General features: G+C 43.4%; 1 protein-coding gene across 7 annotated transcripts in view; it reads right to left on the bottom strand.

The window, feature by feature from the left end:
* Positions 1 to 22,719, bottom strand: part of OSBPL9 (oxysterol binding protein like 9) — a 142,354-nt gene that overhangs the window by 56,168 nt on the left and 63,467 nt on the right. For 4 of the 7 annotated variants that reach the window (XM_084637620.1, XM_084637614.1, XM_084637617.1 and 1 more), the window contains 2 exons: positions 14,039 to 14,134; positions 8,353 to 8,400 (listed from right to left, as the gene is read on the bottom strand). In XM_084637620.1, coding sequence (XP_084493746.1) covers positions 8,353 to 8,400; positions 14,039 to 14,134 — 144 coding nt within the window. The remainder of the gene's footprint in view (positions 1 to 8,352; positions 8,401 to 14,038; positions 14,135 to 22,719) is intronic. The other 3 variants (XM_084637615.1, XM_084637619.1, XM_084637616.1) reach the window with 2 other exon arrangements.

The following is a 22,719-nucleotide window of genomic DNA, read 5'->3' on the forward strand; positions in this document are numbered from 1 at the left end:
CTGAGAGTAGACAGGAAGACCTTTCATTCTGCCTGCCACTGCCATAAATAATTGGATGGACCTTCGGAACAGTTTCGTTCTCTCGATGTAGAAGGCTAGTGCTCTGCGGAAATCCAATGAGTCACGCCTTTCCTCCCTGGCACTGGAGTGTGGCTTAGGGTAGAATACAGGAAGGAAGATGTCCTGGTTGATGTGAAATTGGGAGACAACCTTTGGGAGAAAAGCCGGGTGAGCCTTGAGCTGAACCTTGTCCTTTTAGAACATGGTGTAGGGAGACTCTGATGTTAGGACCCTGAGCTCAGACACCCTCCTAGCTGAGATTATCACTACCAGAAACACCACCTTGTATGAGAGATAGAGCAGGGAGCACGTCGCAAAGGGCTCAAATGGCAGCCCCAGAAGTCTGGACAGAACCAAATTGAGGTCCCAAGCACTCGAAGAAGAACTAACTGAAGTATATGCCAATAAGATTAAGGTAATTAATATACTAACCTGTAAGGAGAGAGCACCCCAACAATATCAGGGTGAAGAAGTCTAGAAATGGATGGAGGAGGCAAGACATCCTTACAAATACTCACGAGGCCACAGAACCCTATATCAGGGCTAACCATTGCCTAAGCCACTGGGATCTTGGCATGCCAGGGACACGACAACCACTCACAGAGTGCCTGTCTCACCTCCTTTGGGGTCTCCGCAAGGGACGGTGTGAGTATATGGACAATTAAATGTACTGACAGTCTTATATCATCTCGATCTACTTTGAGGGATTAGAGCAGGGGGCGGCAACCTTTTAGAAGTGGTGTACCGAGTCTTCATTTATTCACTTTAATTTAAGGTTTCACGTGCCAATACTACATTTTAACGTTTTTTAGAAGGTCTCTCTCTATAAGTCTATATGTTATATAACTAAACTATTGTTTTATGTAAACAAGATTTTCAAAATGTTTAAGAAGCTTCATTTAAAATTAAAACAAAACGCTGATCTTACACCGTCGGCCCGCTCAGCCCGCTGCTGGCCTGGGGTTCTGTTCACCTAGGCCGACAGCGGGCTGAGCGGGGCCTGCGGCCGGGACCCTGGCTGGCAAGGGGCCAGCAGCCAAAACCCCAGACCGGCAGTAGGCTGAGCAGGGCCGGCAGCCGGGACCCCAGACCAGCAGGGGATTGAGCGGCTCAGCCCGCTGTCAGTCTGGGGTTCCGTCCGCCAGCTTCTGCCAGCCAGGGTCCCAGCTGCTGGTCTGGGATCCCAGCCCTGTCCACATAGAGTAGGTACCTACTTTCTCCCTGGTTCTGGCCCATTCTCTTCCTCTCTCTGCACTGAGCTGAGGGTGGGAGTGCACTGAGCACAGGGCTGGGGGTGAAGGAGCAGGCTGGGGGTTGGGGTGTAGGGTCTGGCCAGGAACTAGAATGAGGGAGGGGGCTCAGGGTTGGGGCAGGAGGTTTGGGTGTGGAGTGCTTATCTGGCAGCTCCCATTTGGTGCGAGGGGTGCAGGTAGGAATGTGGGGGTGTGTGTGCAGGAGCTCCCGTTTGGTGCTCAGGGTGGGGGTGGGGATGTGGAGGTGCAAGAGTCAGGGCAGAGGGTGTGGGGGTGTGTGAGAAGGGTGCCGGAGTCAGGGTAGGGGGCTGGGTATGTGGGGGGGGGGGGTGGGAGTCAGGGTAGGGGGCTGGGTATGTGTGGGGGGTGCTGGAGCCAGGGCTGAGGTTGTGGGGGGCTGCAGGGGTCAGGGCACGGGGCTGGGATGTGTGTGTGGGGGGGGTGCAGGGGTCAGGGCAGAGGGCTGGGTGTGTGTGAGGAGGGTTCATGGGTCAGGGCAGAGGGCTGGGGGCGTTAGCTGGGGTTGTGGGGGTGCTCCCAGCCCCCTGCCCAGAGCAGCTCACAGCAGGGGGCTGGAGGGAATATGCCAATTCCACCCCCTTCCCCAAGGTCCCCGGAGCAGAGAGCATGCTGCGGCCCCGCTTTTCCCTCTCCCACTCCGTGGCAAGGGCAGTCAGCTGATTGGCCGCAGGGAGGGAGGGAGGGAGAGGAGGAGGGGCAGGAACCATGCACACTGGGGAAAGAGGCAGGGAGAGGGGGACGCTTGCCTGCCCTGCAAGGAGAGAGCGGTGGGCGGAGAAGAGCGGGCCGGGCCGGATTTTTAATTGCGCACTGCTGTCCCCAGCAGACAGCAGCGTGTCATTAAAAATTTGATCGCGTGCCGTCTTTGGCATGCGTGCCATAGGTTGCCGACCCCTGGATTAGAGTTTGTACTTTTGCTAATTGTGCTAATAAAAATATTACAAGGACAGAACGCCTTTCCAAACTCTGACTGTCTCGCTCGTGCACACCAGGATTCTTGTAATAACTAATATTTCTGGGTCTGGAAATGGGGCAGAACCTGCTAAACTACCAAGTGTTCACTGGATTCTCTAATCAATGTACTAATACAGAATTGACAGACTAGGCAACAGTTCCTTTCTCTGGTAATACCACCACTAAGATTTTGATATTGATGACCTGGCATGTTCTTACATAACAGAACAACAACATTTGCTCTTATACAGTTGTGACGTTATCTGATTAAAATATGACCATGTAGATCACTGTTGCTACCACTGTTATATAATTGCAACCAATCTTGTAAAAAGGTTGTCAAGTAAGGTGCCTATTGAAAGGATATGATTTGCTGAGAATGATTATGCTATTTGTATGCATGTATCATTTTTGAATTTCAAATTTTGAGTATTGGCTCTAAACTTGTATTTCAAATGTTTGCTCCTGGGGTAATGCCCACAAGGTATTTAGCCTGCACATCGCGAAGGGACTATTCAAATTAAGTGGCTCATCAAGGAACACAACTCATAATGGACCATGGGAGACGCCTATTTACACTTAATGGACTTTCCTGCTACTACTAAGTGAAATCATGCTTGGACATGTGACTTGCCCATGTGACTCCAAACTCCATCTTTTACCTGCAATTTTCCACTACCTGTGCTGAAGGCTTTGTTTGAAACAATGGATTTTCCTCCACATGGCAGAAGCTATAAAAGGGACTGGAAACACCTCCATTTTACCTCTTTCCTGCTCAAATCTCTGGATTATGAATTTATACTAATGGGAGCATTCTAACCAAAGGACTGAGGACCTTCCAATGATTTGGAAGCAACCAGAGACTTGACTTAAGCCAGCAGTTTATTCCATCACTGCTACAAGCCTGAACCAAGAACTTTGCAATTATAGTATGTATTGGATTCCTTTAACTAGTTTTAACTCTCTCACCTTTCTTTCTTTCTTTTTATAAATAAACCTTTAGATTTTAAATACTAAAGGATTGGTGTGAATTTTGGGTAAAATCTCAGTTATATATTGCCCTGGGTACGTGGCTGATCCTTTGGGATCAAAAGAACCTTTCATTTGATTAAATTGGTTGTAAAGAACCACTCATCTTAAAATCTAGAGTTTTTGGTGGTGATACAAGGACTGGAATGCCTAACGAAACTGCAGCTCTAACTTCTTGTTAGCCAGTGTGGTGAAACAGAAGTTTACTCTTGTTGCTGGTTTGGTATATCCTAAGGGAGAATAACCACCAGTTTTGGGGTGTATCTGCCCTATTTCTCAGCAGTTTGTCCTGAACTTGATATTCTCAGTTGTGACCCATGGAGGCACGGTTACAACAGTGCTTTCATCCACAGATCTCAATACTCTTTATTAAAGAGGTTAATGTATCTCTACCCCCATTTTACAGATGTGGAAACTGAGGCACTGACAAAAATGATTTATGCTAGGTCACACAGCAAGTCAGCACTAGAGCCATGAATAGAATCCAGGTCACCCGACTCCCAGTCCTCTGCCCTAATTGCAGGACCCCAATCTTCCTTATTATGCATTATGCTGACCCCTTGCAAACAGGCAAACTGCAGAAGGGACTGGCTATGTACACTTCTACCAACTTTTTCCCCTTTTACATTATACTCCCACACCTCCCCGGCTGTCCCTCCACACAGAGTACTGGTTAGAATCTCTTATATTTTAAGAATATAAAAAAAGAAGGCACTGTTTATTAAGACACCCCTCTTCTTAGTCCCTAAAAAGAGGCTGTAGTAAGGGCATTAATTCCATTCCTTATGATCATATGAATAAATAACCTTACTTGTCTAAGGCTGTGTCTACACTGCCACTTTCGTCATTCAGGGGTAGGAAAACACCCCCCCCTCAGCAACAAAAGTTATAGCACTGAAAAAGGCTGGTATAGACAGAGTTTTATCACTGGGAGCCATGCTCCCATGGGGTGGGGTTTTACTTATTTATTTATATTTTATTTTAATTAATTGCCAGGAGAGCTCTCCCCTGGTGATAAAGCGTGTCTACACTACCCATGTCACAGCGCTGCCGTGGCCGCGCTGTAACATGGGCATTGTAGACATATCCTAAGTCTGAAGCTCTAAAGAGAAAGAGATAGACCCTAGGGTAAGAGACAAAACAAGTTCTCAAGACTTGTTTGTTTTTAAGAGGTTATCTATTTTTAACCAGACAACATGATATTGTAGCTTCATTTGTTTTGTGACCCAAAATAATGGTAATTTGTAATCTCTTCAGAGCATTCCTATTTGCCATAAATCCATACCAAAAAGTCAATTAGAAAAAAAACTTTACATCTATAGCATAGCAGTAAAATCCCAATTCCCAACAGAAAGAAAGGCTTTGGGGACAGAACCTACAATAGCTGAAACTAAAATGAAGAGGCAACTGCCATTTCAGGGTTCAGTTACAGAAATAATTGTAAGAACTGGTACATTACTGGTTAACCCGAAGACAGACAAAATTAGTTAAAGATGCCTTCCAAAATAATTATTTTTAGACTCTCCACTAAATTAACAATTAGGATACATTTAAATTAGGGCTGCCAAGTGATTAAAAAAATTGCAATTAATCGCACTAATACTAGAATACCATTTATTTAAATATTTTGGATGTTTTCTACATTTTGAAATATACTGATTTCAATTACACAGAGTACAAAGTGTACAGTGCTCACTTTATATGTATTTTTATTACAAGTATTTGCACTGTAAAAGAACAAAAAATAGTATTTTTCAATTCACCTAATAAAAGTATTGTAGTGCAATCTCTTTAACATGAAAATTGAATGTACAAATGTAGAATTACATTAAAACACCCTGCACTCAAAAACAAAAGAATCTAAAACTTCAGACCCTACAAGTTCACTCAGTCCTACTACTTCTTGTTCAGCCAATCACCAACACAAGCAAGTTTGTTTACATTTGCAGGAGACAATGCTGCCTGCTTCTTTTTTTACAGTGTCGCCTGAAAGTGAGAACAGGTGTTCTCATGGCACCGTTGTAGCCAGTGTCAAGATATTTATGTGCCAAATGCACTCAAGATTGATATGTCCCTTCATGCTTCAATCACCATTCCAGGTGACATGCGTCCATGCTGATGACCGATTCCACTTGATAACAATCCAAAGCAGTGTAGACTGACACATGTTCATTTTCATTATCTGAGTCAGATGTCACCAGCAGAAGGTTGATTTTCTTTTTTGGTGGTTCGGGTTCTGTAGTTTCTGCACCGGAATGTTGCTCTTTTAAGACTTCTGAAACCATGCTCCACACCTCATCCCTCTCGAATTTTGGAAGGCACTTCAGATTCTTAAACTTTGGGTCCAGTGCTGTAGCTATCTTTAGAATATTGGTCCCTTCTTTGCATTTTGTCAAATCTGCAGTGAAAGTGTTCTTAAAATGAACAACATGTGTGGGACCATCATCCGAGACAGCTATAACTTGAAATATATGGCAGAAGGCGGGTAAAACAGAGCAGGAGACGGGAGATACCAACTGAGCGCCTGCGTCCCGACCAGGCACTGCTATCAAAAATCTCTGATCAATAGCGCCGGGACGCACCAACACCAAGAGTGGAGCACCCACAGGGACAGCACTCGAAGAAGAACAATGACTATCTGACAACTATTTGTAAAAGCATCCTAGCTACTACCTATCATATTATCATAAAGTGATTGCCTGGCAGTACCGGAAAGAGACTTTTTCCATCTGAAAAAACAGGTTGTGCTCAATTGTTTAGGAGGTCATTATTTCATGGCTCTTTGCAATACTAAACAATGCTTCACCCAGTGCTCAAAGCTAATTAGTTTTGGTTCACATTTCCAATCCTGCCCTGCATATAAACACCATATTGAGTTTCAGAAGAAATTACAGGATACTAAAAATGCCTGACTTTGGTCTGCTGGAACACAACAGCTAACTTGAGTTCAAACAGTTCATCTTGAAACAACACTTTCACTCTGCTTTGATTCCAACTGAAAAGAAAACCTGTCTTCTGATTGCCCATTTAAACTTATGAATCGTTCAAGAAAACATGGAAAGAAAAACAAACAAACAGGCTTCTGCTAGAATTTTTAGTGAAGACCTAGCGGGAAAGAGTGTAGAATGGATTTCCAGCTGCATAACTTTCCCGCAAACAGTATCTCTGTGGAACAATTGCTTAGCCAAAGTATAGTGAAAAGCTTAATCCTTATCTAAGGAAACAGAAGCATTAAGCTGCTGCCAAAGAATTCCTTACCTGTTTTAGCCCAAAGGGATAGGGAGGTTCAATTTAAAAAAAAGTGATGCTTTTTGTTTGTTTTAAATGGGGAAGAAGTGGAATTCTGTAGTAAAAACATTATTGATACAACATTTAAAAACAAAAATCTCTGAAGAAGGGTAAACTGGCCTCCTCTTTGAAATCATAAGTCTTCCTGTTCCACTGATGTATGCCTTGCTCAGACTAAATATGAAAATGCATCCTCTAGCTATAACACAATCCTTGAAGAAGTCTCCAAGGATTAAAAAAGTGACTCAAGTGCTTCTTACTGTCACAGGGAAGGCTAATGTACTTCCTGAGCTGCATGAGCGCAGCTGGACAGAGGTAAAAAGTGAAGGAATAATTTTCGAGTTAAAAAACAAACAAAAAAAAAATCAGTTCTGTTCTTGCAGTTGCTTGTTCAGAGACTAGCCAAGCATGTTTGAACTGAGCAACAAATACATTTTAAAAACTGTACATGCCACCAAGAAGTGGACAGAAAGCTCAACACATAAGATTGCTAATCTGCCAGTATGACCATCAGACATGAAGAGGAACATATACAAAGTCACATCCTTTACATAATATTATGCGAGGAAGCATCAAACTGTACTCAAACAATAATACTGAATAGAAGAAGCTTTACTTTTAAATACAAGGGAAAACTCGGAGAAATAGGTACAAAACACACAAAAATTCCCAAATCCAACTATTTTAACGTTACAGTGACAGTGCAATAATTATAATTGAGCAATAGCTTTAATTTTAATTCCCTATTTCCAGGTATTAAAGTTCACAAGCTAATTTTTTTGTTTTGAAACATTCTTTCCTTCCCACTCTCCCAAGAAAAAAAAAGTCTGATAAAACATTTGTCTTTATTAAAAATAGCAATTTGTGACACTTTGTTCTACTGCCATGCTTCCAAAAATGACACTGGACAGGAGCAAGTATATTCATCAGCTTTTGAAGTGAGCAATAGCCTGTTTCATGTTTTGTATTCCCTGGATGACATATTGCATTCTGGAGCATACAGCCCCAAAGCATGTGAATATGTTATAGACTGCACATTTACACAACCCTCCCTGACCAAAAAATCCTTTTGTTGGGGGTTGGGTAGCAAGAGAAGGGGGAAAAGAAATAAGTAGAAGACCACCAGAAAGGATATACTCAGAGTGATCAAATGTAAAACTGGCTAGTCAGACTTTTCACTAGGTCTCTCTTAGCATATGGAGAGCTCTAAATACGTGCAGTGCAGAGCTCCAAATATGTGCACTGCTTAAAAAAAAACAAACTAAAACCCCAGTGTGCTCCTTACGTGCTTTTCCACTATGCTCGTTCAACCTATTACTTTCAAACATTGATGAATGAACCAAAATTTGGTTATTTTATACCAAAATTTCTTCAAATACATCAATGACAGTTGTGCCAGAGGAGATGTGGGAGTTTTAAAATTATGCTATGTTGTCCACACATGTATAAAGGTATAAGAACCATTTCTTAAAAGAATGAAACTTTGTTTTAAAGCTTTAAAGGTGATATCTTAATGTTATAAAAATCTCATCCTATTATATAAAGTTATATTCCCCCAGTTATTCAGAATATGTAACTCCTGTAAAAAGTTCTAAACAGACAGATCAAGAATTTATTTTTATCAACTGTAGATTAAAATCACACTTAAAACATGATTCATAATTATATGAGATTAATGAAAAGGGAAACAAAATAATCAAAAATGTCAAAAAGGCCTAAATATCTATATAAGATAAAGTATACTTGCTTTTCTCTGTTCATCATCTATGCAGTGCTGAAGCTTCTCATCAAATAGCTAAAAAAAAAAAATTTGTGAAAATACTGCAAGTGCTGTTTTTTGTACATCAAACAGGTTGAAACTACAAAAAAAACCCAGAGTTATTAACCTTCCATAACTGCTGTTCTTCGAGAGGTGGTGCTCATATCCATTCCAATATAGGTGTGCGCATGCCGCCTGCACCACCACCGTAAAGTTTTCCTCACTGGTATCCATCAGGTCAGCTCTGGTGCCTCTGGAGTTGCACCCTCATAGTGCCAGTATACACAGTCCTGTCATCCCGCTGCCCCCTCAGCTTCTTCTTGCCGGCTAACTCCTACAGAGGGGTCGGAGGGTGGGTTTTGAAATGGACATGAGCAACGCATCTTGAGGAACAGCAGTTACAGAAGGTCAGCAACCATTTTTTCTTCAATTGCTTGCTCATGTCCATTCCAACGTAGGTGACTCTCAAGCAGATGTAGGAGGGGGGCTTGGAGTTCAATGACAAGCAGACTGTAGAACCTCTCAGCCAAATCTGGCCCGCTGAGTGACAGCATAATGAGTTGCAAAAGTGTGGACCAAAGACTATGTTGCCACTCTACAGATACCCTGGATGGGAACTGTGACGTTGCACTCCATATGTTTTATGGAAATATGCTTATGACTGTAAATACAATGTAACTGAAATATGCTTTATGCAAAAGGTCTCTTGTAAAGTATCATAACAAAGGTTATAATCCACTGACTATATTCCTCCTATTTGTATGCATGTATTATTCTTGTATCTGAAGCTAGAAATATGAAGTATAACTCTGAGGTCCTATTGTAATTATGCAGAGTGTAGGCCATTAATGGTGGTTTAGAATCTTGATAGCTCCCATTGCCTAGGACAATTGGTTGTAAATGATTTATTTACCTGCAAGCCTTCCTGTGTAAGTGTGGGCCAACCCAGGAAGAATGGAGTCTAGGGGTCTTACAGTGACATGTGACCATGTCACCGGATAACGAAATCCATCTTAAACCTGGTACTTTTCCATTTAGAAGGCGGGGTAGGGACCTACAGAGACAAAAGATTCCTGCCTTGTGCCAAAACTATAAAAGGGGGTGGAGCAGGACAAAAGGGACTGCAGTCATGAGAAAACTCCTGCTTACCACCTGAGATGTCTGCTGGAACTAACAAGAACCCATACTGGGGAAAGGACTGGGTCCAGACTGGGAAGGAGTCTAGTCTGTGAAAGAAGCTTATTGGAACATCTTTAAGGGCGAGATATTACCTGTAATCAGTTTCTTAATGTATTAGGCTTAGACTTGCGTGTTTTTGCTTTATTTTGCTTGGTGACTTATTTTGTTCTGTCTGTTATTATCTGAAACCACTTAAATCCTACTTTTTATACTTAAATAAAAGTGATTTTATTATTAATAAGCCCAAAGTAATTAATACCTGGGGGAGCAAACAGCTGCGCATCTCTCTCTGTCAGTGTTATAGAGGGCAGACAATTTATGAATTTACCCTGTATAAGCTTTATACAGAACAAAACAGATGTATTTGGGGTTTGGATCCCATTGGGAACTGGGTGCGGGAGATAACTGAAAACAGCTCAGCAGGTTGCCCAAGTCTGGTAAGAAGGAACTAATGGGGTGGCAGAGCAGCAGGACCCTATATACTGGCGCTATGGGCACGACTCCATGGGGCACCAGAAGAGACCCAACGGATAGCACTGCAGGAAAACTTTCTGGGGGTGGTGCATACAGCGCACGTACACCTACACTGGAATGGACGTGAGCAAGCACTCAATGGAAAACTCTAGGATTTTGAAAACAAAACAAGTACAACCCAAGCAATATGACCCCCAACAACAATTCATTCATATTTATTTTAAAGTATTTGTGACATGGTGCCATTGTCATTCACATTCCACGGTTCCCTGCAACACTCACGCTCAGTTACTGAGGGCTCGTCTATACTGGCACTTTACAGTGCTGCAACTTTCTCGCTCAGGGGCGTGAAAAAACACTCCCCTGAGCACTGCAAGTTTCAGCACTGTAAAGTACCAGTGTTGCTGCAACTACACAGCCAGATTAAAGCGCTGCTGTGGCCAGCTCTTTAACACTGCTAGTGAAGACATGCCCTGAGGCTCAGTCTTTCGATTCCCATGCTGTCATTGTTCTGCAGTTGATTAAAAAGGTAGAGTTGATGAGATACATAGGGAGTTCCATTCAGCACTCTTTGGACAAAGAAGGCTGTTCTGATGTCAGGTTTTATAGGAAGAGTGAGTTACCATTTAAGAACAGACACATTGTTCAGAACACCTCCAGCAAACAGGCTTATCTGTTCTTTTCTCTTATCTGAGACGGATAGATATTTGGAGTAAGGACCCTATTTAGCACTAGGTCTCTACAGAAGCTAGCACAATGGAGTCCCCAATCCTGATCAAGCATTCTGAGTCCTATCCTGATATAGATTTAGTATTAATAATTGCTGGTGCTTGTGCATCTGTCCCATAGCAAAACATTACATAATGATTTCAAACTTTCCACCGTTCAAAACAAGTCAGCTCACATTTACTTTTATCTTTAATACAGAAGAAAAATGAAATACAGGATTAAGATGAGAACAGGTAAAATTACTGGACAAACTTCATTGACAAGTTATTTTATTACAGTCTTAGCTTAGACAAATACACTAAATTACATTTTGAAAGCAGTCAAAAAGGCAGGACACATTTAATAAGTAGGTGTGGTAAGCAATTCAAGATATCTGTGAAAGTAATTTTCCCTCTGTTGATATTCAACCCTTCTTGTCAACTGTTGGGAATGGGCCACTTCCACCCTAATTGAATTGGCCTCATTAGCACTGACCCCCCACTGGGTAAGGCAACACCCATCTTTTCATGTGCTGTATATTTATACCTGCTTACTGTATTTTCCACTCCATGCATCTGACGAAGTGGGTTATAGCCCATGAAACATTATGCCCAAATAAATTTCTTAGTCTCTAAAGTGCCACAAGGGCTCCTCGTTGTTTTTACTGATACAGACTAACACAGCTACTCCTCTGAAACCTCTGACCCATGGATATACTACTTCCCCCCTACCCCCCCAAAAGATCACCGAAATTAATTTATAGAGTGTAAGTCTGATGGTCTGTGTTATATAGAAGGTCAATCTAAATGATCACAATGGTCCCTTCTGGCCTTAGACTCTATGACGACGTGCCAGACCAAAAAAAAGGGATTTTGGCCACTAAACCTCCCAAATTTGATTTATGTGAAGGAGGAAAAAAATCTCTGAAATCTATTTCAAGACTCAATGACACTTCACAAATATAATTCCACTTACAGACAGACAATTCTGCTTTAGTTTTTTAACTTTTCTGTTCATTACCTGGGACGTTTGCATGACCCCACAATTTTAGATCCTTAAGCATCGATCTGCTCCTACTAATTCAAATGCTGTAAAGGCAGCCAGTTTATACTGAGGAGCCCAACCGTTGACATTGGGAGCCATCCTAACATCTTACCAATAGCCCAAGGGCTGCACCTAATTTGAATACAACCATAATTTGTCCAAATTAAATGTAAAAAAAAAAAAAAAATAGTAGTTTGAATTTGTAACTCCCTTGAGAGATGAGTTAGAATTCACCATCAATAAAAACTAGAGGTTAATCAGATTCGTTCTTGCCCTGCAGAGAGAGGGTTAAGTGGGACAAAGGGTGCATTTTCTCTCTCCACAGATCTGTTTGGTTCTCAGACTGCATGTTGTGTACCACGACCATACAGTAAAGATTCACACATACACACACACGCTTTTTCCCTCCAAAAAAGAGGACAGGGGAAGCAGAGGGGAGAGTCTGAAACATTTTAGTGCTTTAGTTTGCTGAGGCTATGTCTTCACTACCCACTGGATCAGCGGGCAGCGATCGATCCAGCGGGGATCAATTTATTGCGTCTAGTCTAGACTCGATAAATCGACCCCTGAACGCTCTCCCGTCGACTCCTGTACTCCAGCGCCGCAAGAGGCACAGGCAGAGTCAACGGGGGAACAGCAGCAGTAGACTCACTACGGTGGAGACATCACGGTAAGTCGATCTAAGTACGTCGACTTCAGCTACGTTATTCACGTAGCTGAAGTTGCATAACTTAGATCGATCCCCCCCTCTAGTGTAGACTAGGGCTAAGTTACTTTCAGCTACTAAATTTAATAAGATATTGCAATGGAATAAAAAAAACCTCAAATGCTAGCTCCTCTCCAAAACTCAGCAAGTCACTTCTCCTATCCTTTCTTCTCTGGTGCCATACTTCCCATTCCTTGAATGCTGATATCTTGTTCTGCAAAACCCCATGCCTTAGTTTCCGTAAGTCTCTCCCCATCCCTTGTTTCTACTGTCCTCTCTCTCAACTATTGGTTTCAATCTTTTCTTCAGTCAGTCTCAGGTGACTGCTTAAGAGCACAGTTAGGCATATCCTTTCCTCCAGAGATGAATGCTGCCTGGGACGTTCTCCTCACCCCGCTGACATGACAGCAAGGGACAACGCTGTGTCCTAAATCATTAGGCTGTGGGCCAAGCTCTTTATTCTGTATGCCTCTCTCACTCAACTCCATCTTAGTGCACATACTCCTTTCCCACCAACAAGACCAAATTTGTGCTGATGCTCCCACACACAGTGCTTGCCCAAGAATATCAGCAAGAGAAGCAGAACATAACTGTAGAAGTCTTAATCAGTTTTAATCGGCTGGGTCAGGGGAAAATGTTGTAGGCAGAAACTGCCGAAGTTGGATCTTCTGCTGTTTCCAATAGTGTGATGGGAGATACGAGCTTGTCATTCCTCATCTTCCCCACCTAACCCCAAAACACATAAGCAGAACAGAAAAGTATTCCATTTTAGCTGCTCCTACAGAGCGATTTATCCATGGTCAAGTATCAGATTCACACAAATACAGCAGCAAAATTTCCTCCGCTGCCAACAACCCCAGTCAAGCACTATGTGCAGAAGCAACAGCACAGGCTGGATTCCTCTTCAGGGGGAAAAAAATTAGATGTCAAGAGCAGGATGATAATTTTAAGGATTCCATTACAAATTGAAATTCATTTATTTAACCCATCTCTGCCAATTCCCCAAGGTTAACTCACTGAATATAACAGAAGGCAAATTCTCTTAATGTTTGATAGAAACCCCATTTTGAAAGAAGGCATATATTTAAAGTTACTCTAATTTTCTAACTCAATTTTACTTGAGTGATACATGCTTCCAAGATCTCCGTTCATCTCAACACAGAATTCTCTTCTCAAATTCAACATAGTTTTTAGTCTGAATTTTCATTGTTACTTTTTGTAATCGTCTCCTCATTTCAATATTCTTTTCTATGGTAGACCCAGAGAGCAAAGAAAAGAAAAGGATAAAACTGTCATTGGCAAACCCCAGGGATGAAAAATACTTAAGCGTTTGACAGGCTTCTCATATGGTCACATCTGCCTTAACTAATTCATTCTCTCTCTTCTGCTTTTACTGTGTTAAATAATTTCTTCTCTGACACTGGATTGTGGCTCTGAAATATGGATGATTCCCCACCACAGCTGCCCATAGAACAGGGCCTGAGACAAGTTCCAGAGAAGACCCAAAGAGCACCTGACATTATTTACTATCTCTGTAGGTGCACAAGTGTTAGGTCAACATACCTTCAATTGGTCTATCAAGATCTGTAAATAAGCATCAGCCTCTGTAAGTTTCTTATCAAAATCCTGAACACTGGGAACAAATCCTGAATCCACACCCTACATATATTAAAAAAAAAAGAGAGAGAAAGAGAGACACAAATCAAATCTATAATAGTGTTTTTGAGCAATTTACTTGACTATATTTATTCATAACTGATGGGTAGTTAATAAAGGCTGCCTTATTTCTTTATATCACATTGCATGTACCTAGATCAGAGGTGGGCCACATCCGGCCCACAGGACCGTCCTGCCCGGCCCCTGAGCTCCCAGATGGAGTCCCCAGCCCCTCCCCTGCAACCCGAGCGCACCGTTCTGCCAGCTCTCTAGCCGGCCGCTTTTGCTGGGCAGCACAGCGGTGTGGCTGGCTCCAGCATGGTAAGGGGGCAGGGAGTCCCGGGGCAGCAGTCAGGTGACAGGAAGCAGGAGGCGGTTGGATGGGTCAGGGGTTCTGGGGGCAGCGGGGACAAGTCAGGGGACAGGGAGCAGTTGGATGGGGTGGAGGTTTTGGGGGGGCAGTCAGGGGATGGGGAATTGGGGGGTGGGGGGTTTGGATAGGGTGTGGGAGTCCAGGGGGGGCTGTCAAGAGTCGGGAGTATGGATAGGGATTGGGGCAGTCAGGGGACAGGGAGAAAGGCGGGGGTTGGCTAGGGGGTGGGGTCCTGGGGGGAAGTTAGGGGCAGGGATCCCAGAAGGCGGTGGTCAGGGGACAAGGAGAATGGGGGTTGGATGGGTCAGGGGGGAGAAGTGGGAGGGGGCAAATAGGGGCAGGGGCCAGGCTGTTTGGGGAGGTACCGCCTTCCCTACCCAGCCCTCCATATACTTTTGTAACCCTGATGTGGCCCTCGGGCCAAAAAGTTTGTCCACCCCGACCTAGATACACGTCAGAACATTTTAAACACAAGATGGTCTCCTGTTGTATTACAAGCAGTGCATATCGTGACATCCACAAATTGCCAGTAGTCTTCTTTGGTGCATGTATAGTTACCATACACTCATACTACCAAAGTTAATTATGATTATTAAAAGATTACTTATTTATTTTTCCATGTAGACATTTAAATTTCATTTGAAAGAAAAGTATAAATGAAATAATTTTCCTGTTTCAGTGCCAAACAACTATCACCAAATACCATTACACTGACGATGCCAGTCAACCAGCGCAACTGTTGGATGACTGCCCTTGTAACAGCTGAAGAAGTACTTTCATCAACCAAAAGCCAGCTTGATTCATAGACAAGTGGCCAAAGAATGAACAAACATGAATACTGAACTAACCTCTCACTATTAGAAATGGTCCCTCCTGTAAAGGATTTAAACCTCAATAGGGCAGCTGGGAAATTTAAATAGATGGAAGTCCAGTTATTAGCGCCTTCTGAATGTGTACTCATTTGTATAACTATTACGGTATATAAAAATTCTTATCTCCATACGTACATGTAAAGATTTTTATTTTTCTGACTTGTGCTTTTAAGTTCTCCACTATAAAGCTGAATTAACATAGGGTTTGTATTTAATATTTTTCCTTCCTAAACAGAAATTGTCTGTGTTAAAATAACTGTTCCAGACTGGAACACCACATCTTTAATGGGAAAGGAAAATGGTGGATTTGTGAAGTTGAGTACTTCTCTTTTTATGCACGTAGCAGGTTTATAAAGCATGGGTTTCTTTTTTTTTAAGTAGAGGATAAGCTCTTTCAGCATATTAAAACAGCTACAACTAGCAGATTTGAGGCTGAAGGGTGTTATTTCTGACCATACCCAACGTAGAAAATTAAGCCTCTCCCAAACTATTATTTATACAGTATCATCAATGCAAGCAGCAGTTTACAGATCAATAAGAAAGCATTCCTGACTTGAAGAACTTTAAAATGTATATCAAGACACATGACAAAATCAGATAAAAACCTGGAGGGAAGCGGCAGAAGAAAGGACAGACAAGTGTTACAACAGTAACATAATATGGAAGTTTTGAATACTAATGAATAAGGCCCTACCAAATTCACGGCCATGAAAAAAGCATCATGGACTGTGAAATCTGGTCTCCCCCATGAAATCTGTTTTTTGGTGTACCTTTACCCTCTACTATACAGACTTCACCGGGGAGATCAGCATTTTTCAACCTGGGGGTCCTGACCCAAAAGGAGGTTGTTGTAGGAGGGTTGCGGTATTGCCACCCTTACTTCTGTGCTGCATTCAGAGCTGGGTGGCCAGAGAGTGGCAGCTGCTAGCCAGGTGACCAGCTCTGAAGGCAGCATGCTGCCAGCAGCAGTGCAGAAGTAAGGTTGGTAATACTGCAACCCCCCTACAATAACCTCGTGACCCTCCCCCAACAGTTCCCTTTTGGGTCAGGATCCTTACAGTTACAACACCATGAAATTTCAGATTTAAATATCTGAACTCATGAAGTTTACTATTTTTAAAATCCTATGACTGTGAAATTGACCGAAATGGATGGTGAATTTGGTAGGGTACAGTAGGGGACGACTAAGGAATGGATATATAGTGTAACAAATAAAGGTTCCTCATCTGTAACCAGAGGGGGGCTTTGGTTGGTTGGTTGGTTTTTAGTTGACCTCTTCACATTCAGACTCTTGGGTATGCGTCAACAGCGTAGCATGGACCATTGGTACACTCCCAAGAGTCTGAATTTATCAATGCCACTCAAAAAAAGCATTTAAAATATATTCTTGGATTTTCTGTGAATGCCATAGGCAAATTAAATTCTACATTTTTATGTAATTCTCTCCCACACTGCTAGTTTTGTCAACACTGGTTGGTTCATTTTTTGTAGAAGATTGGTCTAGCACATAAAAAAAACTGTGTTGGTGTCCTTAGAGAGGACGGGGATACTATTATATGCAATGTAAAAATGACTCATTTATATCAGAATCTGCAAAACTGATTATTTGTTATGCAAACACATTCTTTCATGCTAATACAAAAACTAAAAATACTGATTTACGAGAGATCATTTTTTATCTGCCTGCCAAGTCTTGAACTGAGCTACAAAATGAGGCCCTGATCCTGCACACTGTTCTCACAAGGATCTACCCAAATGGTACAGCTTGTAAGATGAGTGCATTCAACAGCCAGACAATCCATACTGGCCAAGTTTAAACACCAGCATTTTGAAGCAATGGCTGAAAATGGGGGAAACACTTACTGATCATTGCTCCAATAAAAAAACCCAAATCCTCTTAACACCCTGATGTAACAACAAGGTATACAGAGGATCTAAACTAAGTGAGCCAAGTAATTCTTGGTGAGGGATTTACTTGTGATAGTGATCTGATATACAGCTACAACTACATAAAAATGAGTATAGTAAAAACTTTTATCCGGCATGTTGGGAGAATGGGGGGTGCCAGTTAGTCAAAAATTCCGATTAACTATGAGTTATACTTACCAATGGAGGGAGGGAGTTTGAGTGCAGGAGGGAGCCCAGGGCTGGGGCGTGGGAGGGGTTTTGGGGTGCTGGATCTGGGTGGCGCTCACCTCAGGCAGCTCCCTGCAAGTGGTGACATGTCACTGCTGCTCCTAGGCGGAGGTGTGGCCAAGCAGCTCTGCGCACTACCTCCACCCGCGGGCGCCCCTCCCCCCCCACAACTCCCATTAGCCGCAGTCCCTGGCCAATGGGAGCTGTGAAGTCAGCGGTCGGGGCAGGCTGGGGGCAGCACAGACAGAGGTGGGCAAACTACGGCCCACGGGACCGTCCTGCCCGGCCCTTGAGCTCCTGGCTGGGGAGGCTAGCCCCCAGCCCCTCCCGTGCTGTTTCCCCTGCCCCGCAGCCATGCTGTCACGCAGGCAGCACGGCTTTCTCCGGCTGGTCAGCGGGATTTGCGAGCTCCTGCTACTCTGAGCTGCATGGTAAGGGGGCGGGGACATTGGTTAAGGGGCAGGGAGTCCTGGGGGGCATTCAGGGGATGGGGGTGGTTGGATGGGGCAGAGGTTCTGGGGAGGACGGTCCGAGGACAGGGAGCAGTTGGATGGGGTGGAGGTTCGGAATGGCGGTCAGGGGACAGGGGGTGGTTTGATAAGTGTGGAAGTCCTGGGGAGTCTGTCAGCGGGTGGGGGTGTGGATAGGGGTCGGGGCAGTCAGGGGCGGGGAACAGGAGGGGTTGGATAGGGGGTGGGGTCCTGGGGGGCCTGTCACCAGGCAGGGGTGTGGACAGGGGTCGGGGCAGTCAGGGGACGGGGGGTTGGATAAGGGACAAGGGGTCCTGGGGGGCAGTCAGGGGACAGGGGGCGGTTGGATGAGGCGGAGGTTCTGGGGAGTGGGGTCAGTCAGGGGATGGGGGGGGGGGCGTTTGGATAGGCGTGGGAGTCCCGGGGGCCTTGTCGGGGGTGTGGGTGTGGACAGGGCAGTCAGGGGACACGGGGGGTTGGATAGGTGGTGGGGGGTGTTGGATGGCTTGGGATTCTGAGGGGGGCAGGAAGTGGGAGGGGGTGGATAGGGGGCAGGGGCCAGGCTGTTTGGGGAGGCACAGCCTTCCCTACCTGGCCCTCCATACAGTTTTGCATGTGGCCCTTGGGCCAAAAAGTTTGCCCACCCCAATCTAGGAGCAGCAGGAACATGCTGCTGCTTGCGGGGAGCTGCCCAAGGTGAGCGCTGCCCGGATCCAGCGCCCCAAAATGCCAGTTTCTAGAGCTTTCCGATTGGTAAAGTGCCGGATAACACAGCTTTTACTGTACTGTGCTTCATGGCTAAAGGAAGAGAACAGTATCTAGCAGACAGTGACACCATAACTGCTGCAAATGGTCTAGCACTCTCAGATAAAAATTTCTGCTATACCAGTACAAGTAAGACTTTATGTATCAAACCTACTTGAACTACAGAAGATTCCTGGTGAAGATGCTGCACTATGTATCATTAACATGACAGCACAGAATACTGTGCAAGCACAGGTTTCAGAGTAACAGCTGTGTTAGTCTGTATTCGTAAAAAGAAAAGGAGTACTTGTGGCACCTTAGAGACTAACCAATAAATTGGTTAGTCTCTAAGGTGCCACAAGTACTCCTTTTCTTTTTGTGCAAGCACAGTCTTTATACTACCTAAAACTGCTAATTTTTTACTGCAGTCACAAGCCAAAATATTAATACATGAATGGCAGGGTATTTATAGTGGTGAGTTTAGGATAAAAGGCCATTTCCAAGTACCAGGCTCTTAGTGCTAAAAGAAAATCCCATTTATATATGATTTATTTTTGTATGTTATATAATATTTCTTAAAATGTTTAAATATACAGTAAAACTCACAAAAATAATTTTATAAGAAAAACCAACTCACCACCAGCAGGGGAAAAATAATAAAACCAAGTATAGAACCTAGCGAGCAAAGAGAGAGGGTTTTATTTCTAAGCATAATTAGGAGTTGGTTTGGAGAGACCAACAGATGCATACAAAGCTGCAGTATTTCACCAACCTGCTTTTGGTTTGTCTATTCCAGGGCAATTAAGATGCAGCCTGATAATCTGACAAACAAACCTACTGCTTTGTTCATGAAATACTGCTAATTTAGATGGGATTGTTTTAAAGGAAGAGTGAAAGATGTTTAGAAAATTATAAACTCAAGGTCAGCAATTTCCACAGCAAGATTATTATACAAGATACTACAAGTACAATTCAATGGTTCAGGTTTGGTTGTTGTCAGGCCATATTTGCAGGGCACAGTACACAAACAAGACAGACTTGAGTGGCAGGATTATTTTAATGCTTCTTGATTTGGCTATTAGAGAATATACTGGGAGAGGAAAGTCTCTCTCTTTCTCTATGTGTAAATAAGGCTTCACAAGAAATAAATTAATGAAAATCAATGGAATGTTTCAAAAAGGTTCAGTACGATTACCAGAGGTTGCAAGATGCTATATAAAAAGATGTTTTGTCACCTGAATTTACAACCATCACCAATGATTTTTTTAAGATGCTGGTTTTGTTTCTCCATTTACGTACATTTTCAGATTATGGAAGTCTTTTAATAAAAAAGTGAGCTCAACAAGATGTTTTAGATCTTTAGAAATATGCGGATTCAGATTTTCAATTAAAACCCTTATCAGTTGAGCAAGATGTTAAAAGAAGTGTATACATTCCCCATCCCCCAAATAACCAGTACTGATTATGTTGTAATTTAAATTCAGTTTAAGGAAGCAACGTACAGTATTTGCCAGATATAGAAGGGGAGATGGCAGAAATGACAGGACTGCAATATACAGAATAGTTTTAAAAGGTGGAAATCTTCCATTAAAAAAATACTATTCCTCAAACTTTCAGTTTTGTTTCCTAACATTCACAGAGTGAATGGAAAGAAATTAAACTAGTCTAATATTCATTGTACTGATACTTTGTGTAGTCCTTTTCTATATATCAACATATACAAAAGTTTCTAGTAATATGCTTGAAAAAGAAGAAACCTAGAACTTTTATATATCACACATGAGATCCTTTTCCTTACTTCTCTAGTAACTTTTGATCCCCAAAATTGCTTTTAGACCACTGAAGTAGAAATCGGAGCTTCTCATTCTGCCTGCCCCAAAACACAAGATTCGGTGGCTGGAAGTTGATGCTACACAAATTCAAACTGGAAATTTGGCGCAAATTTAAAGTCATGGTAATTAGCCATTGGAACAATTTACCAAGTGTTGCAGTGGATTCTCCATCACTGGAAATTTTTAAATTAAGATTGGATTTCTTTCTAAAAGATATGTACTAGTTCAATGGTTCTCAAACAGAGTTGCAACCCCATTTTAATGGGGTCGCTAGGACTGGCATTAGATTTGCTGAAGTCCAGGGCTGGAGCCCCACCACCCGGGACTAAAACCAAAACCCGAGGGTTTCAGCCCTGCGCGGCAGAGCTCAGGTTACAGATCCCCCATCCAGGGCTGAAGCTCTTTGGCTTCAGCCCCGCCGCTCGGTGCAGCACAGCTTGGATGGGCTCAGATATCTATACGACCGTCCTGGGGTTGTATAGTAAATGTTGTTGTCAGAGGGAGGTCGTGTTGCAATGAAGTTTGAGAACCCCTGCACTAGTTCAAAACAGAAATTAATTCAAGAAGTCCGATGGCCTGTGTTATGAAGAGTGTTCAGAGTAGATGATCACCCTGTTCCCTTACGGACATACAACCTATGAATCTATGAAGAACTGACCATGTGATGTACCTAAAAACAGACTGCAAGAGATGGAAAAAGTTGCGTTTTTTACCTTTTAAAACTATATTTGACATTATTTGGGAAGGTAGAAAAATTACTTAAAATTACACACAAATAGGCAGACCTGCTTAGACATTCAGAAGCAGGGTGGCCTCCTACTACTTCTCATGGTTCTGATCAGGGGTCTTCTGCTCTGCCCTCCCAGGACTGCAACCTTCTTCACAACTAGTGCCTGCAGGGACTGGGTTTTACCCACCCCACTCACTCACCAGCCAGGAGCGTGGGAGCCATCAGAAACAGTTCAGCAGAGAAGTGGGTTCCCCCACAAGCAGGGGCTCATCCTCCTCCATGCAGCCTTGGCTGGGGTTCTGTGCTTTGCCAGGCCAGAATGATGCAGCCTCCCCCATTCCTTGTGCTTGCAGGCATTGGGTGTCACTGGCCCAGCAGGCATGCAGAGAGCCCTCTACAGCTCCACTGTCACAGCCCTGCTCCCTCATTCCTGTGATAGCAGGGCTGCAGAGAGCTCTCTGTGCTGCTGGTGACACCCAATCCCTGCAGGTGCATTGCAACTGTTAAGTGATTTTTTCCCCCTCCATGATGTAGCACGAAATTATGAATGTATGAAATTAAAGAATTAGATTTATCTTAAGTTTTGTTAAGGAAATGTGTGCATGTATGTTGTAAAGATAGGCCCCTAGTAGAAAGTAGAAAGAAGGCCTTGAAAAGTATAAATTATAAAGCCAGAAGGAATGAAGTGGGGAGGATGTTTGGTTTAAAGAACTAATGCAATAAGGGAAAGTTTTTAAAAAGAAGGCTCCTGACCGACAGGGGTGACTGCAGATTGTCTTAAATAAGACAGAGAATCTGCCTTAAAATGAACCAACATGGCCCTTCCCAACCCTCACACCACTGTTAAAAGTCCATATGAATCCATGTGCAATAAAAAACTGTTGGACAGAAAGAAGAAGGGGAGGAAAGGCCTTGGGAAAAAAGGAGATCGTAAATCTAATCTGGATTAAGACTGGAAATAAGGGTCTCAAAATGAAGTCAGTACTTGGCAATGACTTTTTTTGTTGAAAGGTATAAAAAAAAGTAAACTCTTACAGGGGTTCTCAAACTTCACTGCACCACGCCCCCCTTCTGACAACAGAAATTACTACAGTACCCGGAGCGGGGACCAAAGCCTGGGCCCGCCACCGTGGGGGGTTGGAATTGAAGCCAAAGCCCGACTGCCCCAGGCCGGGGGGCCAAAGCCAAAGGGCTTCAGTCTCAGGCAACCCTAGCCCCACTGCCCAGGGCTGAAGCCCTCGGGCTTGGGCTTTGGCCCTGGGCCCCAGCAAGTCTAAGCCAGCCCTGGCAACCCCATTAAAATGCGGTCCCGACCCACAGTCTGAGAACCGCTGTCTTAAAGGGTTCATTGCTAACACCTGCCTGACCACACTGAAGCCAACCAATATGGGTCTAAACACCCCCTAAGTTTAGCCCATTTGTAAGTACCTC

Source organism: Lepidochelys olivacea (assembly GCF_965140295.1).
Source record: "Lepidochelys olivacea isolate rLepOli2 genome assembly, chromosome: 8".
NCBI lineage: Eukaryota > Metazoa > Chordata > Testudines > Cheloniidae > Lepidochelys > Lepidochelys olivacea.